The following is a 23,277-nucleotide window of genomic DNA, read 5'->3' as shown; positions in this document are numbered from 1 at the left end:
ACAATCCGTATAAGAGGGCCTCATACTCTGCCTCATTGTTGGAGGAATCAAAGTGAATCTGGAGCACATATCTGAGCTTATCTCCTCTGGGGGAAACCAGGACAACCCCAGCACCGGAACCATTCAACATCTTAGAGCCATCAAAAAACATGGTCCAATGCTCCGAGTGAACTTCAGTCGGCTGCTGCTGTTCAATCCACTCGGTGAGGAAATCTGCTATTGCCTGGGACTTAATGGCTTTCTTTGCCTCAAACTTGATATCAAGGGGAAGAAGTTCAATCGCCCATTTCGCCACTCGACCAGTTGCATCTCTGTTGTGCAAAATCTCTGATAGTGGAGCGTCGCTGACGACTGTGATGGAATGATCAGAGAAATAATGAGCAACCTTCTTTGTGGTCATCTATATTCCATACACAAGCTTCTGATAATGAGGATATCTCTGCTTGGATGGAGTCAAGACTTCAGACAAATAATACACTGGGCGCTGAACTTTGAGAGCTTTTCCTTCTTCTTCCCGCTCGACCGTAAGCACAGTACTGACGACTTGTCCTGTGGCTGTGATATAAAGCAACAGAGGCTCTTTGCTGATTGGGGCAGCAAGCACCGGCTGGGTGGAGAGCAGAGCTTTTAGCTCGGCAAACGCTGCATCAGCTTCTGGAGTCCACTCGAACTTGTCTGCCTTCTTCATCAGTCGGTAAAGAGGCAATGCCTTTTCACCGAGTCGTGAGATGAATCGACTTAATGCGGCCAAGCATCCAGTAAGCTTCTGGACATCGTGCACTCGCACAGGGCGTTTCATTCGGAGAATAGTGCCGATCTTCTCTGGATTAGCGTCGATCCCTCGCTCGGAAACGAGAAAACCGAGTAACTTGCCACCAGGAACTCCGAATGTGCACTTTGATGGATTGAGCTTGATATCATACCTTCTGAGGTTGGCAAATGTTTCGGCGAGGTCAGCGAGCAGGTCGGAACCTTTTCGTGACTTGACGACGATATCATCCATATACGCTTCCACATTCCGACTGATTTGAGTGAGTAGACACTTCTGAATCATTCGCATAAATGTGGCTCCGGCATTCTTGAGGCCGAATGGCATGGTGATATAGCAGAAGCACCCGAATGGAGTGATGAAAGCTGTTTTTACCTCGTCGGGTCCGTACAGACGGATCTGGTGATACCCGGAGTAGGCGTCTAGAAAAGACAATCTCTCGCATCCCGCAGTCGAGTCAACAATTTGATCTATGCGAGGGAGAGGAAAATGATCTTTCGGGCAGGCCCAGTTGATGTGCTTGAAATCAATGCACATTCGAAGCGATTTGTCCTTCTTAGGAACCATGACGACATTAGCGAGCCACTCGGAGTGGTATATCTCTCGGATAAATCCTGCCGCCAACAGTCGAGCCACTTCCTCACCAATGGCTTTTCTCTTCTGGACGGCGGACCACCGAAGATGCTCTTTGACTGGTTTTGCTGATGAGTCGACTCTTAGGCGATGCTCAGCCAGTCCCCTGGGAACACCTGGCATGTCAGCGGGCTTCCATGCAAAAATGTCCCAGTTCTCACGGAGGAACTGGATGAGCGCTTCTTCCTATTTCGGGTCGAGTGTTGTGGAGATGTGGGTCGGAGCTGCATCGGGGTCGGTCGGGTGAATGTGAACAGGCTTCGTCTCACCGGACGACTGAAATGCAGATTCTGTGGTGGGTTTCTTGGATCGCAGCAAATCACTCGGATCTGCGTTTTGCTTGTATTCTTCAAACTCGACCGCTGTCACCTGGGAATCAGCAATCTTTGAGCCCTTCTGAAAGCACTCTTCTGCCTTTTTCCGATCATCGGTGACAGTGATCACTCCTTTGGGGCCGGGCATCTTCAATTTGAGGTACACGTAACATGGTCGAGCCATGAACCGTGCATAAGCTGGTCTCCCCAAAATGGCGTGATATGCACTCTGAAAATCCACGACCTCAAACGTCAACTTCTCTTTGCGAAAATGTTTCGAATCACCAAACACCACGTCCAGAGCTATTTGGCCGAGTGACTCGGCTTTCTTCCCTGGTATAACTCCATGAAAGCTCATGTTACTGGTGCTCAGTCGGGACATCGGAATGCCCATTCCTTTCAGTGTGTCTGCATACAACAAATTCAGCCCACTACCACCGTCCATCAGCACTTTTGTCAGTCAAGTGCCTTCGACAACTGGATCGACCACCAAAGCTTGCCTCCTAGGGGTGGCAATATGAGTCGGGTGATCAGATTGGTCGAATGTGATGGGTGTTTGGGACCATCTCAGATAATTTGCTTTTGCTGGGGTAACCATGTTCACCTCACGGTTAATGACTTTCAATCGACTCTTGCTTTCTACATCTGCAAAGATCATCAGAGTGGAGTTGACATGCGGATATCCTTCCTCACTGTCCTCCTTTTCCTTGTCTTTGGACTGTTTTCCTTGAAACTGCTGGATCAGGAGTCGACATTGGCGAGTGGTATGCTTTGGGTAAATGATATTCCCCTCTTCGTCTTTCTTCGTGTGGATGTGGCACGGCATATCCATCACGTTGTTCCCTTCTTTATCCTTTACCTTCTTAGGGTTCCAGGATCCTTTTGGTTTCCCTTTAAACTTTCCCCGAGTCACGGCCAGAGCCTCTCCAGGAGCTGCCGGTTCAGCCTTCCGCTTCTGTTTCCGACTAGTGTTTCCCTTCTCCGACTGACTCGGCTTGTGCTTGCCGCTTCGGAGTCGGTCTTCTTCTTCGCCGTTGGCGTACTTGGTAGCAATTTCCATCATCCGACTCAAGGTCATGTCTCCGGTTCGACCAAATTTCAAACTCAATTCTCTGTTCTTGACACCATCCTTGAAGGCGCAGACTGCCTGATGATCAGACACATTCTCCACTGTATGGTGCAAAGTGATCCATCTCTGAATATACTCCCTGAGAGTCTCATTGGTCTTCTGCACGCAGACTTGCAGCTCCGTCAATCCAGCCGGTCGCTTGCAAGTTCCTTCAAACGTTCTGACGAACACTCGGGACAGATCTTCCCAAGTGTAAATGCTGCTAGGAGGTAACTGAGTCAACCATGCTCTGGCAGAACCTTCCAACATGAGGGGCAGATGTTTCATGGCCACCTCGTCATTCCCACCACCAATCTGAACCGCCACTCTGTAGTCCTCAAGCCAAGTTTCAGGCTTAGACTCACTAGTGAACTTGCTGACTCCTGTTGCCAACCTGAAATTGGGAGGGATCACTGCGGCTCTGATAGCTCTGCTGAAACATTCCGGACCAGAAACATGCACTCGACTGCTCGTGAGCGCATCTCTGTCGAGTCCACCTCGATGGGCTCTATTCCGGTCGACCAAGCCTTGCACGATAATGGATCACGCGTCGAAGCCTGGTTCTTTGGGGTCGACTGGAACTCTTCGCCCCGCACTAAGCTGACGTCCGTCATCTTGCTGCCGAGGAGCGTAAGACCCACCCCTCGGAGGGGAATTGGCACTCGACGCCTATCATCTCGGTCGTGTCGGTCTCCATATTGGTCTCGCCAATTCTCGCGCCCTTCACGCCGCGGAGGCGATCTGGGGCTGTGAGCCGACTGAACCGTATTCGCAGCGACGGATCGACTGTGAATTCTGTTGCGCGACTGCGACACGGCCGAATTCTGATCATCTGCTGCCCGGAGCAGATCCCTGATCTGCATCAAGCCTCTGCCAGCTTCCGACTGAGAGCGCTGGATGGACTCTGCAATACGGGTCACGGCTGCTAAATTCTGGATTGGGGTTCGATATACCTGAGTCGGCGGGAAGAGTTGACGTCGACTGGTGTCGGGAACTCGTTGCCGCGCGCGCTCGTCGAGTGCTCGCTGAAGATTCTCCAGGCGAGTGCGTTCGGCCAAATTGGCCAAACGTGCCTCCTCCAAGGCGCGAGCCTCGGGGGTTTCTCCTATGATGGGAGTATGCAGGGCATCCACGTTCCTGCGGCGAAGTTCCTCTCTTTGTAGAGAGTCGAGTGGCTCGGGCTAGTACTCTTCGTGGTCTCGTGCGGGGTCGCCTCCGTCGCCTGCCCCACCATCACGGGCGAAGCCAGGGGGACTGCGGGGCCCGTCGACTATCAGGATTTCCGCCGCTGGATCACTGCTATCGCACTCGGATGCAGTCTCTACGGAGCCAGTCGACAGATCGAACAGGCCGTAAAGAGATTCGTCGGGCTCGATTGCCGCAACTTGGGTGGTGGCCGTCTGGCGAGCCACCGCGTGCCTCACCCATCGCTGAAGCCTCGGCCGGCCCGAGCGCTTGCGCTGGCGGGAGACCGGGAGGGTGGCCGATGGGGGAGTCGACCGATACGGGGTCGACTGTTGCCGCAGCAGAACGCCGCGGACACATGCGCGAAAATGCATCGCACCGCGGACGGGGAGCGCATCGACGTCGAGAGGAGCCTCCTGGAGCCAGGCGGAGTCGTCGGCGACGAAGGTGAGAGCACCGAGACGGATCTCTCGACCTTCAACCAAAACTCCAGCAGCCACCATGATGGAAGTACTCGGAAGAATCGCAACTTCTCCACAAAATCGCTAAAACACCTGCCCCACGGTGGGCGCCAACTGTCGTGGATCTAAGTCTGACAGTAGAGTGGGGGGTAGGTATGGAGAGGCAAGGTCCTAGCTATGGAGAGGTTGTAAACACAAGAGATGTACGAGTTCAAGCCCTTCTCGGAGGAAGTAAAAGCCCTACGTCTCGGAGCCCGGAGGCGGTCGAGTGGATTATGTGTATATGGATTACAAGGTGCCCAACCCTTCTACCTGTGGAGGGGGTGGCTTATATAGAGTGCGCCAGGACCCCAGCCAGCCCACGTAGGAGAGGGTTTAAGGTGCGTTAAGTCCGGGGCGTTACTGGTAACGCCCCACATAAAGTGTCTTTACTATCATAAAGTCTACTTAATTACAGACCGTTGCAGTGCAGAGTGCCTCTTGACCTTCTGGTGGTCGAGTGAGTCTTCGTGGTCGAGTCCTTCAAGTCAGTCGAGTGAGTCCGTCGTAGGTCGACTGGAAGGTGATCTCTTCTAAGGATGTCCTCGGGCAGGGTACTTAGAGCAGGTCTGTGACCCTACCCTAGGTACATGACTCCATCAACAGGAAAAGCCGAAATCTATGGCAGCACTCACGACACTCATGACCCGCTTTTGCACGGGAGAAGATAGCTGGCTTGCTCGTAGCAACAATATGACCAAGAACCCTGGTAGTTCAGACACCAGGGACATTAGTGGCAGGTCGCGTCGCAACAAGCAGAAGCGCCGCATTAACGGCAACAATGCTGAGGATACGGCAGTTAATGCCGGATTCAGAGGCTCTAAATCCGGTCAGCGGAAAAAGCCATTCAAAAGGAATCCTAGGGGCCCGTCCAGCTTGGACCGAATACTCGACCGCTTGTGCCAAATACATGGCACCCCTGAAGAGCCGGCCAATCACACCAACAGGGATTGTTGGGTGTTCAAGCAGGCAGGCAAGTTAAGCACCGACAATGAAGACAAGGGGCTGCATAGCGATGATGACGAGGAGTCCCGGCCGCCGAACAACAGTTGACAGAAGGGTTTTCCCCCACAAGTGCGGACGATGAACATGATATACGCAACCCATGTTCCTAAAAGGGAGCGGAAGCGTGCGTTAAGGGACGTATACGCGGTAGAGCCAGTCGCCCCAAAGTTCAACCCATGGTCCACCTGCCCGATCACCTTTGATCGAAGGGACCATCCCACTAGCATCCGTCATGGCGGATTCGCCGCATTGGTTCTAGACCCAATTATTGACGGATTTCATCTCCATAGAGTCCTTATGGATGGCGGCAGTAGCCTGAACCTGCTTTACCAGGATACAGTGCGGAAAATGGGCATAGATCCCTCGAGGATTAAGCCCACCAAAACGACCTTTAAAGGCGTAATACCAGGTGTAGAGGCCAACTGCACAGGCTCAATCACACTTGAAGTGGTCTTCGGATCTCCGGATAATTTCCGAAGCGAGGAGTTAATCTTCGACATAGTCCCGTTTCGCAGTGGCTATCACGCACTGCTCGGGCGAACCGCATTCGCCAAATTCAATGCGGTACCACACTACGCATACCTTAAGCTCAAGATGCCAAGCCCTCGTGGAGTAATTACGGTCAATGGAAACACCGAACGCTCCCTCCGAACGGAGGAGCACACGGCGGCCCTTGCAGCGGAAGTACAAAGCAGCCTCTCCAGGCAGTTCTCCAGTCCGACCATTAAACGTCCAGACACCGTCAAGCGCGCCCGGAGTAACCTACAACAAGACCGCCTAGCACGTTCCGAGCAGGCGTAGCAATGCGGCCCCAACCCCAACCCTCGCAAAAAGGCGACGCCAGTACTTCGCATCCATAACTACGCTCTGGAAATACCATGGGCATAGGGGGGGGCACCATCACGGCACGCCCAAAACACGGCTTAAACCGCACCAGGGGCTGCCGATTTTTTACTTTTCTCTTACTTCCAGGACTCTACTCTTCGGAAGGCCTGTTCGGCACTTCAATTGCCGCACAAACGATGCAAGGACCAGGGAAGCAGACAAGCCATGCCGCATTACGGAAATCCCAGGGTGGTCTCTATCACGAGCAGTATACCTGTTTCGCATACTATTCCGTAGCTTGCCCCTGGAGCAAACATGTTAAATAGTCCAACTTTTCGTCTATCGCATTACTTATATCGTTCTCCTTAGATCGCAGCTATTTTAATAAACAATGCATAGCTTTTGTCTATTTTTTGCATTACATTTTTTTATATGTTCCTTAACGACATGTTGCACCCGTACACGTTGGTACGGCCAAAATACGCCAGGGGCTTTAGTACCCCTCAATATGGTGTGAGAAGTCCGAACACTTTCACAAGTGTGGCACCCCGAACTTATAGCACTATATGCATCGGCTCCGAATCATGTCTTGGGTCAATAGTTGGGTTTGCCCGGCTCCTATGTTTTGGTGCCTTACGTTCCGCTATATCGGCTAAGGTAGCACTAGGAGAACCACTGCGATTGTGCCCCAGTTGAGCTGGGCCGAGCACCTCAGTGGAGAAAGCTAAAACTGACTGTCATGATGAAGCGAGAGTTGGTCGCTGTTCGAGAGGTTTTTTCGAGTCCCTAAAGACTTATGCTGCTTAGGGCGAGGAGTCGGCTCTGTCCGGCCAAGGCGTGGATAGCGCCCCGAACTCGGTCTTCCGAATACTAGGGGCTTCGCCAAAATTTAAAATTATAGAATTCTATAGCTAAGTGAGAGTGTTCACGCATTATAGTCCGATTGCCTCGTTCGTTGGGCTGAGCGCCTCCCTCGAAGGACCCAAATATGGGAAAAAGAGCGCACATGTTTATCCTCGAACACCCCAGCACTAGCGGCAAGGGGGCAGAAGCCGACGACTCGCCATCTCCCAGTATTGATAAACAGCCGCACAGAAGGTAATATTTTAAATTCAAGCAGCATTGCTTAGCGCATATGAACAAGTTTTCAGCGCACAGGATAACACGAGCGGGTTTTACTCAAAAAATACATCCTTGGTACATTCATCCGCAACAAGGCGGGCACCCTTCAGAACATCCTTATAATAATTCTCTGGCTTGCGATGCTCTTTCCCCAGCGGTGGCCCGTCCTTCACAAGCTTCTCCGCATCCAGCTTGCCCTAGTGCACCTTAGCACGGGCAAAGGCCCTACGGGCACCTTCAATGCAGACGGAGCACTTGATGTCTTCAAGCCTTGGACAGGCCTCCACCAGCCGCCGCACCAGCCCGAAATAGCTCCCAGGCAGAGCCTCTCCAGGCCACAGCCGAACTATGAGGCCCTTCATGGCCTGTTAAGCCGCCTTGTGGAGCTCGACCAGTTGCTTCAGCTGGTCGATCAGGGGCACGGGGTGTCCGACCTCAGCGTACTAAGACCAGAACACCTTCTCCGTCGAGCTGCCCTCCTCGGCTCGATAGAATGCGGCGGCATCGGACACACTCCGGGGGAGATCTGCGAACGCTCCTGGAGAGCTCCGAATTCGGGTAAGTATCAAGTAACTCACGTTTATGTGTTTACTCTGCATAAAGAATGCCTTACCCGCCGCTATCTTCTTCACCTCATCCAACTCCTGGAGGGTCTTCTGGGATTCGGCCTTGGCAGATTTGGCATTTTCAATAGCCACCACAAGCTCGGACGCTTGCGTCTTCGAGTCACGCTCCAAACTCTCATGTTTTTCCATGAGAGCCTGGAACTCTTGCCGCACCTTGCCAACCTCGGCCTCATACTTCTCCCGCTCGGTGCGCTCTGAGGCCGAATTCTTCTCGGCCTCGTCCTGCGCTTGCTTAGGGGTCGCCACCTCAGACGTGGCCCCTACAATAGCCACGATAATCCTGTCATTTTTCGCAATTGCACCTTTATATATATATATATATATATATATATATATATATATATATATATATATATATATATATTTAACAAGGTATTTGTTACCTTCATTGTCCTCGAGCTGCTTCTTGGCACGCTCGAGCTCTTGCTCGGACCTTTTGAGGTCCTGCTTTAGCGTGTCCACTTCTGCAGTCAGTGCGGTGGACGCAAGCAGGGTAGCCTGCACATGCATATTGACTCATTTTTGTTAGACTCCTGCGAATTCTATTTGGTCCTCTATTCGGCCTTTCTTCCCGAACGCCAAACAGAGCATCAGGGGCTACTGTCTATGCGGTACTATTATTTACACTTTCTTTACTTACCTCAAAGCCTGTTAAAAGGCTTGTACAAGCTTCAGTCAGTCCGCTCTTGGCGGACTGAACCTTCTGGATCACCGCACTCATAATAGTGCGGTGCCCCTCGTCGATGGAGGCGCCTTGGAGCGTCTCCAACATATTGTCCGGCGCCTCCGGATGGACGGAGGTCACCGGCATGGCGGGCTTGCTCCTCTTGGAAGGAGGTCCCCCGCCGGACTCTGGAACCTTTGAAGGTTCCGGAGGGTGTCCGGCCTAGGGCCGGACTTGGTGCCCTGGGGGGTTTCATCCCCCTTACTCCTGGAGTCCGGGAGGTCGCCTCGCGGCGCCTCCAGGACCACCTCCTCCCGGATTGGAACCTGTTGGGACAACACCTCGGTGTCGTCCGTAGGGCGGGGGAAGGAAGCCGTCGGAAGCGAGTTCACCTCCGACGAGTCCAGTGAGCCGCTCGACGACGCGTCGAGCCGATCTTTGAGTGGGCTGCATAAGCATATTCGACATAAGGGAAAGTTGTGCAATAAACGAATACTATGAATTACTCCAGTATCTGGATACTTACGATTTTGCCAGGGGCTTGGCCCTGGGCTGCCACTCATCTCCGCCGTCGTCAGCGTCGGCGGAGTAGTCCGGAGGAAGGGTTTTCCCCTTCTTGGACCCTCCGGCCTCCTTAGAGAGGGTGGCCTTCCTTTTCTTCCCTTCCCCCGCTGGAGGGGGAGGGGTCTCTTCTTCCTCCTCCTCGTCTTCACGGGAGGAGTGCGTATTGGATTCGTCGGATGATGAATCCGACACCTCCGGGCGTCGGGCACTCTTTCGAGTCCCCGTGGCCTTCTTCTTGACCTTCTTCTCCGGCACCACATAGGGTGCCGGAACCAGCAGCTTCGCCAATTGAGCGTCCGCTGGGCCTTCGGGCAAAGGCGCCGGACAGTTGATCTGTCCGGACGTCACCTGCCAATCCTGTCAAAGGCAAGGGAGTTTAGATCCCGCATAGAGTCAGACTATGGAAAACTGATACCCTGTAAAAGGAAAAAACAGCTTATCGCGAGCGCGTGACGCTGCGCGCTGAATCCGCGATCCTCGGTAGCGGATGCGGGAGCCTCGGTGCCCTTGAAAAGCACCCTCCAGGCATCTTCATACGTCGTGTCGAAGAGCCTGTTTAGAGTTTGATGCTGCGCCAGGTCGAACTCCCACAGATTGAAGGCCCGTCGTTGACACGGGAGGATCAGGCGGATGAGCATAACCTGGACTACGTTGACCAGCCTGAGCTGCTTGTTCACCAGGGATTGGATGCATGTTTACAGTCCGGTCACCTCCTTTTGGTTGCCCCACGATAGCCCGTCTCTTTCCAGGAGGTGAGCCGCGTAGGGGGGCCGGATCGAAACTCAGGGGGTGCGACCCATTCGGCGTCGCGCGGCTTGGTGGCGTAAAACCACCATGATTGCCACCCCTTCAGGGTCTCTACAAAGGAGCCCTCGAGCCACAGGACGTTGGCCATCTTGCCAACCATGGCAGCGCCGCACTCCGCCTGGCTGCCGCGCACCACCTTTGGCTTGACGTTGAAAGTCTTAAGCCATAGGCCGAAATGGGGGCGGATGCGGAGGAACGCCTCGCACACGACGATGAACGCCGAGATGTTGAGGACGAAGTTCGGGGCCAGATCGTGGAAATCTAGGCCGTAGTAGAATATGAGCCCCCGGACAAATGGATGCAGAGGGAAGCCCAGTCCACGGAGGAAATGGAGGAGGAATACCACCCTCTCATGGGGCCTAGGAGTGGGGATGAGCTGCCCCTTTTCGGGAAGCTGGTGCGCGATGTCCCTAGCCAGATATCCGGTCTTCCTCAGCTTTTTGATGTGTCCCTCCATGACGAAGGAGACCATCCACTTGCCTCCCGCTCCGGACATGACTGGAGAAGGTTGAGGTGGTAGTGCGGACTTGGGCGCTGGAGCTCGAGTGCGCAAGAATGGATAGGCAAAGGAGGAAGAAGGTGTGGGTGAAAAGGTGGATCCTTATCCCCTTATATGGGTGGACGCAACTACGTGTCCCCACCAGCCTGGTAAAACTCGCTTATCTCCAAGCGCCGTAATCAATGGCGCGGTGGGGTTACCCACGCCGTATTAATGAGAATCCCGGAATAAGGGGACACGATCTCTGCTTCAACAAGACGTGCCAAGGAAACCGCCTCGCATAACGCGCTAAGATGGGACAGTAAAATGGTTCGAATAAAAGCTTGGCCGTGGTGTGATGTCACACTACGGAGTACGTCAGCAGATTAGATTTGTGTAAATATTATTCTCTCTATGGCAATATGTGGAAACTTATTTTGCAGAGCCGGACACTATCTTTGTGTTCAAAATCTTCTATGAAGTACTTGGAGGAGGAACCTGCCTTGCAATGCCGAAGACAATCTGCATGCCGGACTCGTCGTCATTGAAGCCTGGTTCAGGGGCTACTGAGGGAGTCCTGGATTAGGGGGTGTTCGGATAGCCGAACTATACCTTCAGCCGGATTCCTGGACTATGAAGATACAAGATTGAAGACTCCGTCCCGTGTTCGGAAGGGACTTTCCTTGGCGTGGAAGGCAAGCTTGGCGATACGGATATTCAGATCTCCTACCATTGTAACCGACTCTATGTAAGCCTAACCCTCTCCGGTGTCTATATAAATCAGAGGGTTTTAGTCCGTAGGACAACATACACATCAACAATCATACCATAGGCTAGCTTCTAGGGTTTAGCCTCTCTGATCTCGTGGTAGATCTACTCTTGTACTACCCATATCATCAATATTAATCAAGCAAGACGTAGGGTTTTACCTCCATTGAGAGGGCCCGAACCTGGGTAAAACTTCGTGTCCCTTGCCTCCTATTACCATCCGGCCTAGACGCACAGTTCGGGACCCCCTACCCGAGATCCGCCGGTTTTGACACCGACAGTCTCTCAACTCCAAAACCAGACAACTTGCACCCTTAACTTCTCAAACCGGCCAAGATTCATCCCTGGTCACGGTTTTGACCGGTTTTGGTGCTGTCCCATCCCGGTTTTGACCGTTCCGACTCCAATTTGCCTACCTTTTCCAAGTCCACGTAATGTTTTCAAATTCGGTTACTTTTTTTAAATACGTGAACCTTTTTAAAATGTCTGTACTTCTTTTAAATCGGCGTACTTTTTTCCAAGTTCATGTACTTTTTCAAATATCCATATTTTTTAAAGTTCATTTAAAAAAAAATTGATGCACCTTTTATATTCGAGTTGAGGGACGAAAAGTATACTTTTCTCAAAAAAGGGTACTATACACTATGTTTTATACTATACATTATACTTTTTAATTTTTAAGGCCTCACAATGAACTGAGGTCTTCCCCACATAAATATATGTTAGTGGATAACATAGTACCACATAATAAAAGTCCCATGAAATCACTGTATTACAAATAAAAATAAAACACACTCCATCATCTCCCCTACCTGCCAAACTAAATATTCCATCAGTTTCAGAATATAAGGGATATTAGTTTTTTGGAAAGTCAAATTTCTTTAACTTGACCAAGTTTAGAGCAAAAAATATCGACATCCATAATATTAAACAAAAAAAGTATGAAAATTCATTTCATGATGAATCTAATCATACTGATTCGATGTTATAGATTTTGATATATTTCTTTACAAATTTGATCAAACTTAAAATGTTTAACTTAAAAAAATATACCTTATATTTTGAAATAGAGCGAGTATTTTTTTAATAAACCCAACAACGTGCGCCCATCCCTTCTAGTATAAGACGCGTTTTTGCAAGCTAACATAGCTTGCAAAAACATCTTATATTGTAAGTTAAAAAACCGTTTTAAAACCATTTTATATTATGGGATGGAGGGGTACTTATTTTGTTGTTGCGGGAAGGCTAGCTAAGTCTGTACATTGACTTCACCTCCGATAACAGCAAATTTTACCAACATCACTGGCAGCAAAAATGGGGAACCGGATCCTCTAACATTGAGAAGAAATGTTAGAGAAGGTACATCACCCTAACTTTCCTTCTTTCTATTCATATAATTATGGCTAAAATGATTTAAATTAATTTACAAATTGATGATCTACCGTGTATATTTATAATAATTACATGTAAACAAATTGATGGTGAAATAAAATTAAATCTAAATTATTTTTATCTACAGTTAATACCAACACTAAACAACCTATTAACTATCTACTAACAGTCACTAACTTTTCTTCTTCATTTTACACTAGGCTAACATTGTAGCACCGTGACATTCCTTCTTAATGTTAGAGGATCCGGTTCCAAAAATGGATGCCCTGACTTGGAACGATACTAGTATGTGTAGCCTCTAGCCTCTAGCTGCATTCACACAGAGTTAGTTTGCATTTCATATATATAACAGACAACCCATGGCCTGAACTGATCTGAATACGATCGAGGGTAACAAACGACGACTCGAGTACTCGACAGAAGATTTGTTTCACATGTGTTTCATTTCGTACAACATCCAAGCATCCTAAGATCTAGTCCCGCCTAGTAGCTGCTCAACTATTCATCTTTTCCCAAGAACTGAAGGATTTGTCTCTGACTCGGTGCATGCATGTGATGATGATGATAAGCGCCGATAGCTAGCTAGGGCTCTTCAAGAACCCATTCCACTGCACGGTGCACTATCTCCTCCTGCTCTGTGTCAGCGGCTTCTTCCTCGACATGCTCTTCGTTTTGCTGCTGGGACTGTGGCTGGGGGTATATCATTTCTTCCGGCCTCTCCCAATATTCCCCCGGCCAAAACATCGAATTCCACACCGGCTGGCCAGAAGCTGCCAATTAATGAACATCCGGGCATGCAAGATCAATTTAAGCAATTAAATAAAGTTCTGCACAAGTAACCGAATACAGTAGATAAAAAATTGAAGTATCATAAATGCCGTCCAAGAAATGAACTAGTACCAGGACGGCTTCTGCCATCCTGCTGCACAAAAACCAATTGAATCCCAAACGCAAAAAAAAAGACCCACTGCACAATAACGTGAAACTACTTTGAGTCTAACAGAAATTAACTTGCTCCACCGAACCGTGTTCCGGGGCACAGCTGCTAGATTTAGTTGTAGCACGTGTTGTTCATACATAAACTTCAGATTTTTTTTTAATGGAAGCAATTTAGATGGGATATACTGACGAAGATGAAATTTAATAAACAAGTACAAAGGTAACATCACAGTGTTGGCCATGTTTTGAACTAGGTAAACCCAACATTTTGTTAGCAGTGTGTTTAAAATCCATGATCAGAATATGTAAGTGTAAGGTCGGTCGATATAAAAAAATGTAATTAAGGCCAGCAACCTAGCATTACAGCTACAGAACAAGGCAAAGTCCATTTTAGTACCAAAGTCCATTCGGTTATATGCTTTTCTTGGCTACAGAACAAGGCAAGCAATGCGCATACTTGGTAGTAGTACAATGCAACATCCATTTTCTGGAAAATAAACAGAGTACATCACAGAGACAGAACATGACCAGATCCTTTCGGTGGAACAAGAAAGCATACCTGAAGAAGAGGCGAGCGCAGAAGCGCAGGCCACGGAGGTCGCCGAAGTCCCCGTCGAGGACGACACAGGCGCAAACGAGGTGATCAGCTGTGTCTCCGAGGAAGCCATGGACGACGAGTACGTGTGGTGGGCAGCCAAGGGCGTCGTCGAGGGGCGTAAGGATATCGACGCCTGGGGTGCGAAGGGGGCGACCACGACGGGCCTAGAGACCGTGGCGGATGCCGGCGCAGAGGACGCCAAGAATCGTGCGACCGGGGTGGGTGCTGGCGAGCAGAAAGAGGACGACGCCAATCCCGAGGATGTCTGCTCGTGACGAGGCGCGGACTCGGAGTAGGAGGATGGAGCTAGCACAGAAGCCAAGGGCACGGAGGAAATAGTAGACGCCATAGTCCCCGTCGAGGTCGAGGACGACACAAGTGAAGGCGCGAACGCGGGGGGCTCGGAGGAAGCGGTCGGCGCGGAGCTCGCCGAAGTCCCCGTGGAGGTCGAGGACGAGGCAAGCGAAGCCGCGAGCGCGGAGGAAGCGGTCGGCGCGGAGCTCGCCGAAGCCCCCGTGGAGGACGACACAGGCGCGAACTCGGTGATCGACGACCCCCTCCCCGTCCTCGAGGAAGCCTTGGAGGAGGAAGCGTGGGCAGACGCCGACGCCGAGGTCGGGGGCTGGAACCTGAATGCTCCCCAAGCGATCTGAGGGTACGACGCGATCAACTCGCTCTCCGTCGGGAAGGGGGCGACGGGCCCGGACCTGAAGACTGGCGCACGGGCGTAGAGGGAGGAGGCCATGTACGTGTACGATGGTTGGTTGAGATAATGAGATGGATGTGGGTGACGGGGAGGAGCCCGGGGAGGAGGAGGTGTAGGAGCTTGGTGACGGGGAGGAGCCTGGGAACGAGCTCTAGGAGCCGCCGCCGCCGGCGGCGGCGGGGGCGGAAACGCTCCTGGGGGCGCGGGGGCAGGCTCCCAGCCGTCGGAGTCGGAGTTGGAGGAGGACGCCATGGGCGGGCGGAGGAGGTCGATCGGCGGCGAGGAGTTCTTGTGGAGAGAAAGGGAGAAGAAAAGCCGTTGAGTTTGTCTGTTACGCGTCGGCTCGGGGAGGCGGGAGGGATGCCGCGCCCGCGCGTATACGAAAGGGAGGGAGAAGAGAAAGGCTCCAACCGGCAACCGTCGGCCTCTCTGCTCTTCTCGGCCTCGCCGGCAACCGTCGTGGGGCGGGCCGACTTGATGGGCCGCGCCACCGGTTCCAGTCTTCTTTCGGCCCGCGTCCGGCTCACCTCACAGGCTCACACTCACACCCACACCCACACCCGTGCGAGCAAAGCAAAGCTACACCAGTTGCGCGCTCCCGCTTGCCTAAAAAAAAAAAGTTGCGCGCTCCCGCGGCAGCAGAGTCGGCCGGCGCCGCCCTCCGCGCAGGCGGCCAGGGGGGCTCAGGCGAACTACGAGAGGGAGGGGCGGGGTCGGGGTGGAAGCGCGGAGCATGGCGAGGCCGCTCGGCTTCGTCGCTGCTGCAAGGCTCGGATCATGGGCGGCAGTCAGTCGCGGCGCCCCGAAGGCCGCCTGTTCGACGAAATGCGTCAACCACCTGCCTTTTCTGCCACAGGCTTTTGAATAATCGTGCTCTCTTCTTGTGCCAGTTTCGCTCAACTGCTTGCCAATATCAGCGTTACATTCTGCATCTGAAGAATGCAGTGTCCATGACAGCTAGTGGACTCTTGCAGACTTCAGAGTATTCACTTCAGGCTTTCTGAATAATGCTGTACCTCAGCAGTTGCTTACTGATTGCCCCAGATTCGCAAAGCCCTTTTATCTGGTGCCTGGGGTCTGAAACTGGAAGCTCCCTCATCTTAGCCATGTTTCCGCTCTCACCCTCGCCAGTCATCTCCAGGCATGAAGAGGCTTCAGATATGAAATATGTGCTGCTGACAACAGAGTGCTTCAAATATGAAGTGATCTATTCTAGCTAAGCCAACAGTTGTTTATTTATGTTCCACTGATTTGGCAGACCAGATGAAGATCAACCCCCACCGTTATTCTCTCAAGACCCCCTGCCCAACAAACATACCTGTCTGATGGCCGGAATAAACATGTCGACACAAAAAGGGCAAGAAGCTCATGTCAATATAAGCATTGGAGCAGCAGGTGAAAGAAATATTTTCAGCTGCATGGGTTTCATTCTGTTTAGCTGTGTTTTCTTAGCTATTATGGGATTGTAATACTAAGTGGTTAATTTTACTCTTTTTTTAATAACTCTAGAGTGTGATGCAACTTATCAAATCATACTGTGTACCTGTGATCACTGATCAGGCTGCATCCAACCTAAGTAATGGAACTGGGGAAATCTCACTGTTTTTTCCTAAAATAATGCTGATACAACAAAATATGTCTGGATCCCAAGTTTGCCGGATTTGGCGCTATCTCACTCGCATGTTCTTTTACAAATGCTGATGCAGGTAACCTGAAGCCTGATTCTGATGTCGACATAAGGCAGCAGAAGCCAATTGAACTAGGGGAACATGGCATTCTGGACTTGCAGAAAATAGGGTGGGTACTTCGGCTGCGGTGGTCGTGGCTGCTGGGCACATCGCCGTCATGGTTGTGGCAAGAATTCAGACTGCCCTGCACCAACACTGTACATGTATTGTTCCAAGCCTCCACCTATGTAACTGTCGGCAATGGTCGCAACACCCGCTTCTGGACTGACTGCCGGATGGATGATCGCTCACCAGCAGATGTTGTTCCAACCGTCCTCCAAGCTGTACAGTACAGCCGCATCTCTGTTGCCAACTCCGGACTGTCGGACTGTACTGTATGCGATGACCTTCACAACAACAGGTGAATCCAGTATATTGTTGGCGCACTCTTGGCTCAGGCAATGACCGCATTCCTGCAACTGGCAGAATCAATTCCACATTTTCAGGTTTCCGAAAGGACGAAGGCAGTCTTATCTGGAGTTGATCTGAATCAGGGAAATGCATCACCGAATTTGCTTACTGGGCGTTCTTCAATGGCACTGTCGAGTTCCCATTCTAGGAAGAACGGAATGACACTTCAAAAATCATATCTTAAAAGAATGATGTGAGTATGTCCAGAACCATTCCAACTTTTTGAGGCAGCTTTCCTCACCTGTAGCATTTTATAGTAAAAAAAAAGTTGCAGAAACATTATGCATCGACATTTAACAAGATAAAAAGGTAACAGTAAATTATACCAGCACCAATGATTCTTACCGGTTTGCTAGAATCACTCCGTCCTCCAGATGACTGTGTAAGCGGTCCAAGGTGGGAATACTTCTTACCGTTTGCTAGAACCAGCCTGGCATGGGATTACTGGTTGGGGTTACTTTCGGAAGATCCATCATCAACATTATGACTGGAACACCCCTTCATGTCCGTGATGAAAACCCTTTATCTGGCCTTTATTGGTCGGGCTCGACAATGATGAACTTGCGTCGTGACCTTGTTGAAGGCATTGTCTCCTTGTCGTATTGGCCTTTATTGGTCGGGCTCGAGAATGACGAACTTGCGTCGTGACCTTGTTGAGGGCATTGTCTCCTTCTCGAACCGGCCTTCACTAATTGATCATGATAATTAGGATGAAAATCCTTGTTCAGGTCGTCTCGATTCGGACACGGTGATGATGTTTATCTCTTCTTAAAGGCGTTGTTGCGGAAGAAGTCAAGTTGGCCCTAGGTATTAAATTCATATCTTGTATTGCATATGTTGTTGTTGTCTATGCTTTGTACTTCACTTGTTGATGGATTTGGCCGCATTGCCTTGCATCAACTTTAATAAATAAAATGATTCTGTGGACCACAATGATGCATATGCCGAGGGTTTCAACCTCCTTTTTCAAAAAAAAAAAAAACTAGCTATTGCCTGGGACAAACCCTCAACAAAAACAATAGAAGGCCCAACAAAAAGTATGCTATTCCTAGACAAAATCTTCAAAAGGCAATCACCCGCACATGCGACAATATTGATGGATTCAACCACAGGCTGAATATGAATTCCTGACATCTTCCATAGCACACCAGTACACTTCATGCATAATTCATCGCTCCTCTAGCTGCAACTTCTGCTTTGTCCCAGCGGCTCATTATCCCTTGCCCATCCACCCATGGCACTTGAACATTTTAGGAGTATTTCAAGCTCTCAGCCGCCTCTTAAAGCCATAGCCGCTTACATTTTTTTCATCTTCTGTGCAACAGTACTGCAGCATTATTGATGAGCGATCACCACGGAGAGCACATGGATTAACATGGTGGCACTGGCAGACGCATTACTGTGACTACTTTCAGGTTGTCGACTGGGCAACTTGCATAAGCAATTAACAATTTAGCATGTAGAAAAATGAACATGAAATTGCGTCCCAAGCACCAAGCTTATTCAGAGGGCCGAGCATGGTTGGTACTTTCGGTTCATCGAGTTCTGCCGTAAATTGAATACTTGACTGAACTATCGAGTGCATGTAGTTGCACTCGAGTCAGCTTGTACCTTCTTTTCTATCTGGATTACCATCGATAGCAGGAACACGTACATATTCAAAAAAGTTCAAGGAAACCCATAAGCACAAGCTAACAAGCAGCACTATCTTGAAAAATGAGTCTGACTACATGTTGGTTTAAAGGCATTTGAGACGGATCGGCCTCCTAACCACCTGCGTCACAGACAGTAGCAGATGATGGTTCAAAATAATTATATGTGCCTCTGCCCGGTTGTCATCTGACTCTCATATTCAGCTACTAATGAGATGCATGATTTCTTTGCCAATTGCCATCAGCTTTGAGGAAAATCTGCACAGGTTACGGAGGTATGATCTATCAGCGAATCCCGCGACATCACTGGAGTTCTACACGTAGTCATCGCTTCACCGGACTTATTTGGTTGGTCTACATATGAACACTGCACGACCTGATTCCTGTTGCCTCCCATGCTTACTTTTCACTCATGGATCGTTGGCAAAACTTGGACTCTACGAGTGTGTACTCGCTCTTTCTGTGTATGTGAAGATGTCATGGTTATCTGGACCATGACCTCTCATTGCTCAAGTCACATGTGTATCGATATGCCAGTGCTCTTTCTTAAATATATGTGCCGTCTATAAAGACTGAGTGTATGCTCAATACTCTCATGACTGATGCATTAATACAAAATACAGTATCGCAGGATGGACTTAGTGGGTTATAGGGCTGACAAAATAATTTTTCACAGTTTTCTGATTGGTTACACGTACCTTTCAAATCTGGTAGGCCCTAGTTTTCTTCCTTTAAAAAAATATTGTACAGGTATCTTTATACTAATATAAAAATTGTACTCCCTCCCTTCCGTAATAAGTGTTGGAGGGACTAGTAGGGAATTTCCCTACTATTCGTCGTCAAAGTAAAAAATATATACCCTTAAACTCGTGAGGTTGTGGACTAGGAATGTGGAGAAGATAGAAGTGCCTTCTTCTTTTGTACTCCCAGCCTTTACTTTCAAGTCAAAAGAGAAAACAAACACACACACACACACAAAGAGTTTCTCTTCTGAAAGAAAGAACCTTCTAAGAATCCATTTAAAACATGAGAGAGGCCATTGTGGTGTGGAGTATAATTGACCGTGCCAAACCCTATAATAGCAATACAACTATTTAAAGACATTATAACTGAGCAGTTTTCCTGCCATCTCACGGCATTAGCAAGGTCAGCCGTTGGATTAGCGCTATGTTAGCCACGAACTGGGCCTAACGTCGCAAGGGCAGCTACTCCCGTAGCTATTTTGGAGCCCAGGGGTTAATCGGGCCAGTTTTCTACTCGGCCCAAGGCAGCGAAGCCCGCTTCAGCGAAGACAATAAAACAGCGAACCAGCACGTTCCTTCGCTCCTCACGACGCCCCCTCCTCTCCCCGCCGCCGCCCACGACGGCATCTCCTCGCCTCCCTCAACTTCGGGCGTTCTTCTTCCATCCAGCCTAAGTCGAGCCTCGCGAGGGATTCCGACACGGGTGGGGATCAATCCGAGGCGATGCTTGCCAGTGATCCGGCGCAGGAGGGGATCAACCCGAGGCGACGCGTGCGAGGATGCGATGTTCAACAGGATCCCGCCGGTAGCAGATGTGCGACGTCTCATCTTCCCCGTCACCGTTGCTCCTAGCTGCAGCCACTCGTGCACGTCACCGCCAGGTTTAGTTCAATCGCTTTTGTATATGAGACACTGTCTGATGCTTAGATTCAGTGCGCCACTAGCCTCAAGGGAGATTTGGAGGAGGCCGAGGCTTGGAACACCGAAGACATGTGCTTGCGTCAGCTTGATGCCACTCCGCCACTGCAGGTTATTCGCATAGATTCAGCCGCTCTCCTATCATTTTGTTCATCAAAAATGATTGTCGGATATCACTTGCAGTTCTATATAATATGACAATTCTGGTATTCATTGCTCCCAGTTGCTTGAGGCAAATAATTAGATTAGTACATTTGGTGGAGTTGTACGATGTGAAAGAACAATGTTTGTTTCTATCAGTTAGAAGCTGAAGAATACATCTAAACTCAATGATGTCAAGAATACAAATTAGTGATAGAGATGTACGGATTGATGATTCCATTAGATTCCAAGAACATTTCAGTGGCTCCTTTTTTTTACTATGTATATGTAGTTGGCCGTACAAACAATTCTTTGTGTCTTGCAAATGTAGTGTGAAATTCCAATATAAATATCCATTTACTGTGTCCTTTCCGGCACACAATAGTGTAGTTTAAGAAAGAGGATAAATGTTCCAAAAGAGCTGGTAACTTTCTCAATTATGTAGATTATTAGGAGATATGAAGGAAGTTTGAGTGGATGAGTTATATCCTATCCAAGATACCTGGTGTACAATTATCCTGCAATTATCCGTCGCTGGCGAGTGGCGTACATCAGTCGCCATTAAGGTCCTGTTGTGATGGTTATATACGTCCTTGATTTCCGGCAATTGTCCGATGCTCAAGGTGACCCTCTACCTCTGCAGGCGGATTACCATGGTCGGCTGGATTGACCTCCCCCCGATTCACCTGCATCACGCATCTCGGCTTGATCGACTGGATACCATAAAGCGCTGGATTCCTTCGGGTGCCTTGCCGCAGCTGAATCTCCTCGAGCACGTTGTCTCCCTCCCGCACTGGATCCCCTCGGATATTTGAATATCATTCCGGTCTTAAATTATGTTCCTGGAGAGAAATACAGGAAACTGAGGTACTGCTACGCTGCCTGATCTTCTTTGTCCCCAACGGATCTCCTCTCACATGATCTTGCGACGGTCGACGTGCAGGTATTGACTTCTGTTTCTATATTTTAGATAGATCAGTAGGCTAAATTTTCAAAATGGAGATGACTAAGCATGCTTTCTTTGTCTTGTGCAGAATTGAGAGGACTTGAATGTGGTAAGGACCTCTACTACATCGGCTAACACAGCAGCAAGGATTCGCTTACTCAGTATTATCCATTGCTCCAGCCCTATATAACCTTGCAGGTTAGGTTATATCGATGAATATTATTAAAAAAATCTTCATACATTACAACAATGTGATTTATTTCTGGTTCCATAACATCTATTTGTGGTCTGCACTCTGGAATATGCTTGCAACAATCGAGTAAAAGGAATACTTACTGAAGTGGCCAGCATTTCCGTCAACTGTGGTATTTGATCTTTACTACCACCAGTGTTTTTCAGGTGTATTTTTTAATTATTTTTCTCTTTCTCCCATTTACAAACAAAATATCTCTCTTTGTCAAAAAAACTTCAAAATAGATGGGCGCAGCAACGCGTGCCAACAATGATCTAGTACTCATAGTAACAATCCAAACTAGTGGTGTTTTGCAGCCAAACCGCAAAATTCATGAAAGTTTGTTCAATGTGCATGCACTCGTAGAGTCTTTGTTTCAAAGATAAAAGTAACCACTCTTCATCAGATACACAATGATAGAAAAGTGACCAGAACCAATCTCCGTGATTTGCGCTAGATTTGCTTGAATAAGATATTTCAAATAGTAGGAGTATTTCTTAACTGTATTTTACACAACATGGTTGACCAACAAAAAAAAGGCATGACTTGCAAACGGCATCTTAAATTTATGACACAGAATGATCTCAGATGGATGGAAACAAATGATAACCTCACTCGGTACGTATCTGGTGCACTGGGGCATTTGGTGCTACCGGTGCATCAGACCCTCATTGCACATTTAAAATTGTACGCAAATGTTACGAATTTTAACTTGAATTTTTTAAGAACATATATTGATGTTAGGTCAATATACTAAAAAAATATCGGATATTTTGAATATTTTTAAATGTGCAACAAGGGTCCGATGCATCGGTAGCACCAAATGCCCCGGTGCACCAGATATACTCCACACTCGTACCACACTCCTTGACCACACATACACGCACATGACGCTTCTTCTTCAGTCGTTTCTTGTACTTGACCCAGAAAAAGGTATTGTAGCAGAAAACTTCCATTTTCTCAGACACTCGTATCCACTTGGTCCCTGTCCTAGGTACCAAAATTTGGACCTAGCTTCCTTGGATAATCCAGCAGCATGGACATCTCTAGGGCTAACGGTCCCGGATCATCAAGGAGGATCGACATCTCCGAGACTACCTCTTATCCAGATGTCTCCCGATCCCACAGTTCATCAGACAACAGGAAATCTGTGCAAGCCAATTAAGCCTCTCCATTCTATCCCTCTACGTTGCTGGTTGCCTAGGAGGCAAGGTTTGGTGCTCTCTTCCACTACGTTTTATAGCCCTCAAGGAAATGTTTCTTGCAAGACATCTTCACTGTCAAGGTCCTTGCAGTGGTACAGCAGCTATAATCCATCCCAGCCTCAATGGGATGGTCTGCGCATGTGCCTTTGCCCAAGTACTGACCATTAACTTCTTCACCAAACGAAAGCACATGTACAAGACTTAAATGAATAACATACACATAAAATATATGTAAGCATAGTGCAGAAAAGCAGGTGGTGCAATTCCGCGGTTAATATTTTTGTTCCAATTCTACTAGA

The 23,277-nt window shown here is 49.2% G+C and overlaps 1 protein-coding gene and 1 long non-coding RNA gene across 2 annotated transcripts; both read left to right on the top strand.

Annotated features, from left to right (window-relative positions):
- The first annotated feature begins 15,631 nt into the window (after positions 1-15,631).
- Positions 15,632-19,324, top strand: LOC119355155. The gene is made up of 4 exons (XM_037621932.1): positions 15,632-16,398; positions 16,710-17,091; positions 17,157-17,948; positions 18,467-19,324. Exons 1-3 carry the CDS (start codon positions 16,329-16,331, stop codon positions 17,212-17,214), a joined length of 510 nt encoding a protein of 169 aa, XP_037477829.1. The 5' UTR covers positions 15,632-16,328; the 3' UTR covers positions 17,215-17,948; positions 18,467-19,324.
- An 805-nt stretch (positions 19,325-20,129) lies between these two features.
- Positions 20,130-22,412, top strand: LOC119355154. The gene is made up of 3 exons (XR_005171473.1): positions 20,130-20,565; positions 21,239-21,538; positions 21,630-22,412. It is a non-coding gene; the product is annotated as an uncharacterized LOC119355154 (long non-coding RNA).
- The last annotated feature ends 865 nt before the right edge of the window (positions 22,413-23,277 follow it).

The sequence above is a fragment of the Triticum dicoccoides genome, chromosome 2A (genome assembly GCF_002162155.2).
Source record: "Triticum dicoccoides isolate Atlit2015 ecotype Zavitan chromosome 2A, WEW_v2.0, whole genome shotgun sequence".
Taxonomy (NCBI): domain Eukaryota; kingdom Viridiplantae; phylum Streptophyta; class Magnoliopsida; order Poales; family Poaceae; genus Triticum; species Triticum dicoccoides.
Note: the sequence above shows the minus strand (reverse complement) of the source record. Positions and strands in the feature narration are given on the sequence as shown.

Coding starts and splice junctions, on each gene's coding strand:
- LOC119355155 (XM_037621932.1), top strand. CDS start 16,329: ATGGCCGGAATAAACATGTCGACACAAAAAGGGCAAGAAGCTCATGTC. Junction 16,399..16,709: donor TATAAGCATTGGAGCAGCAG/GTGAAAGAAATA, acceptor ATGCTGATGCAG/GTAACCTGAAGCCTGATTCT. Junction 17,092..17,156: donor GATGACCTTCACAACAACAG/GTGAATCCAGTA, acceptor TGCAACTGGCAG/AATCAATTCCACATTTTCAG.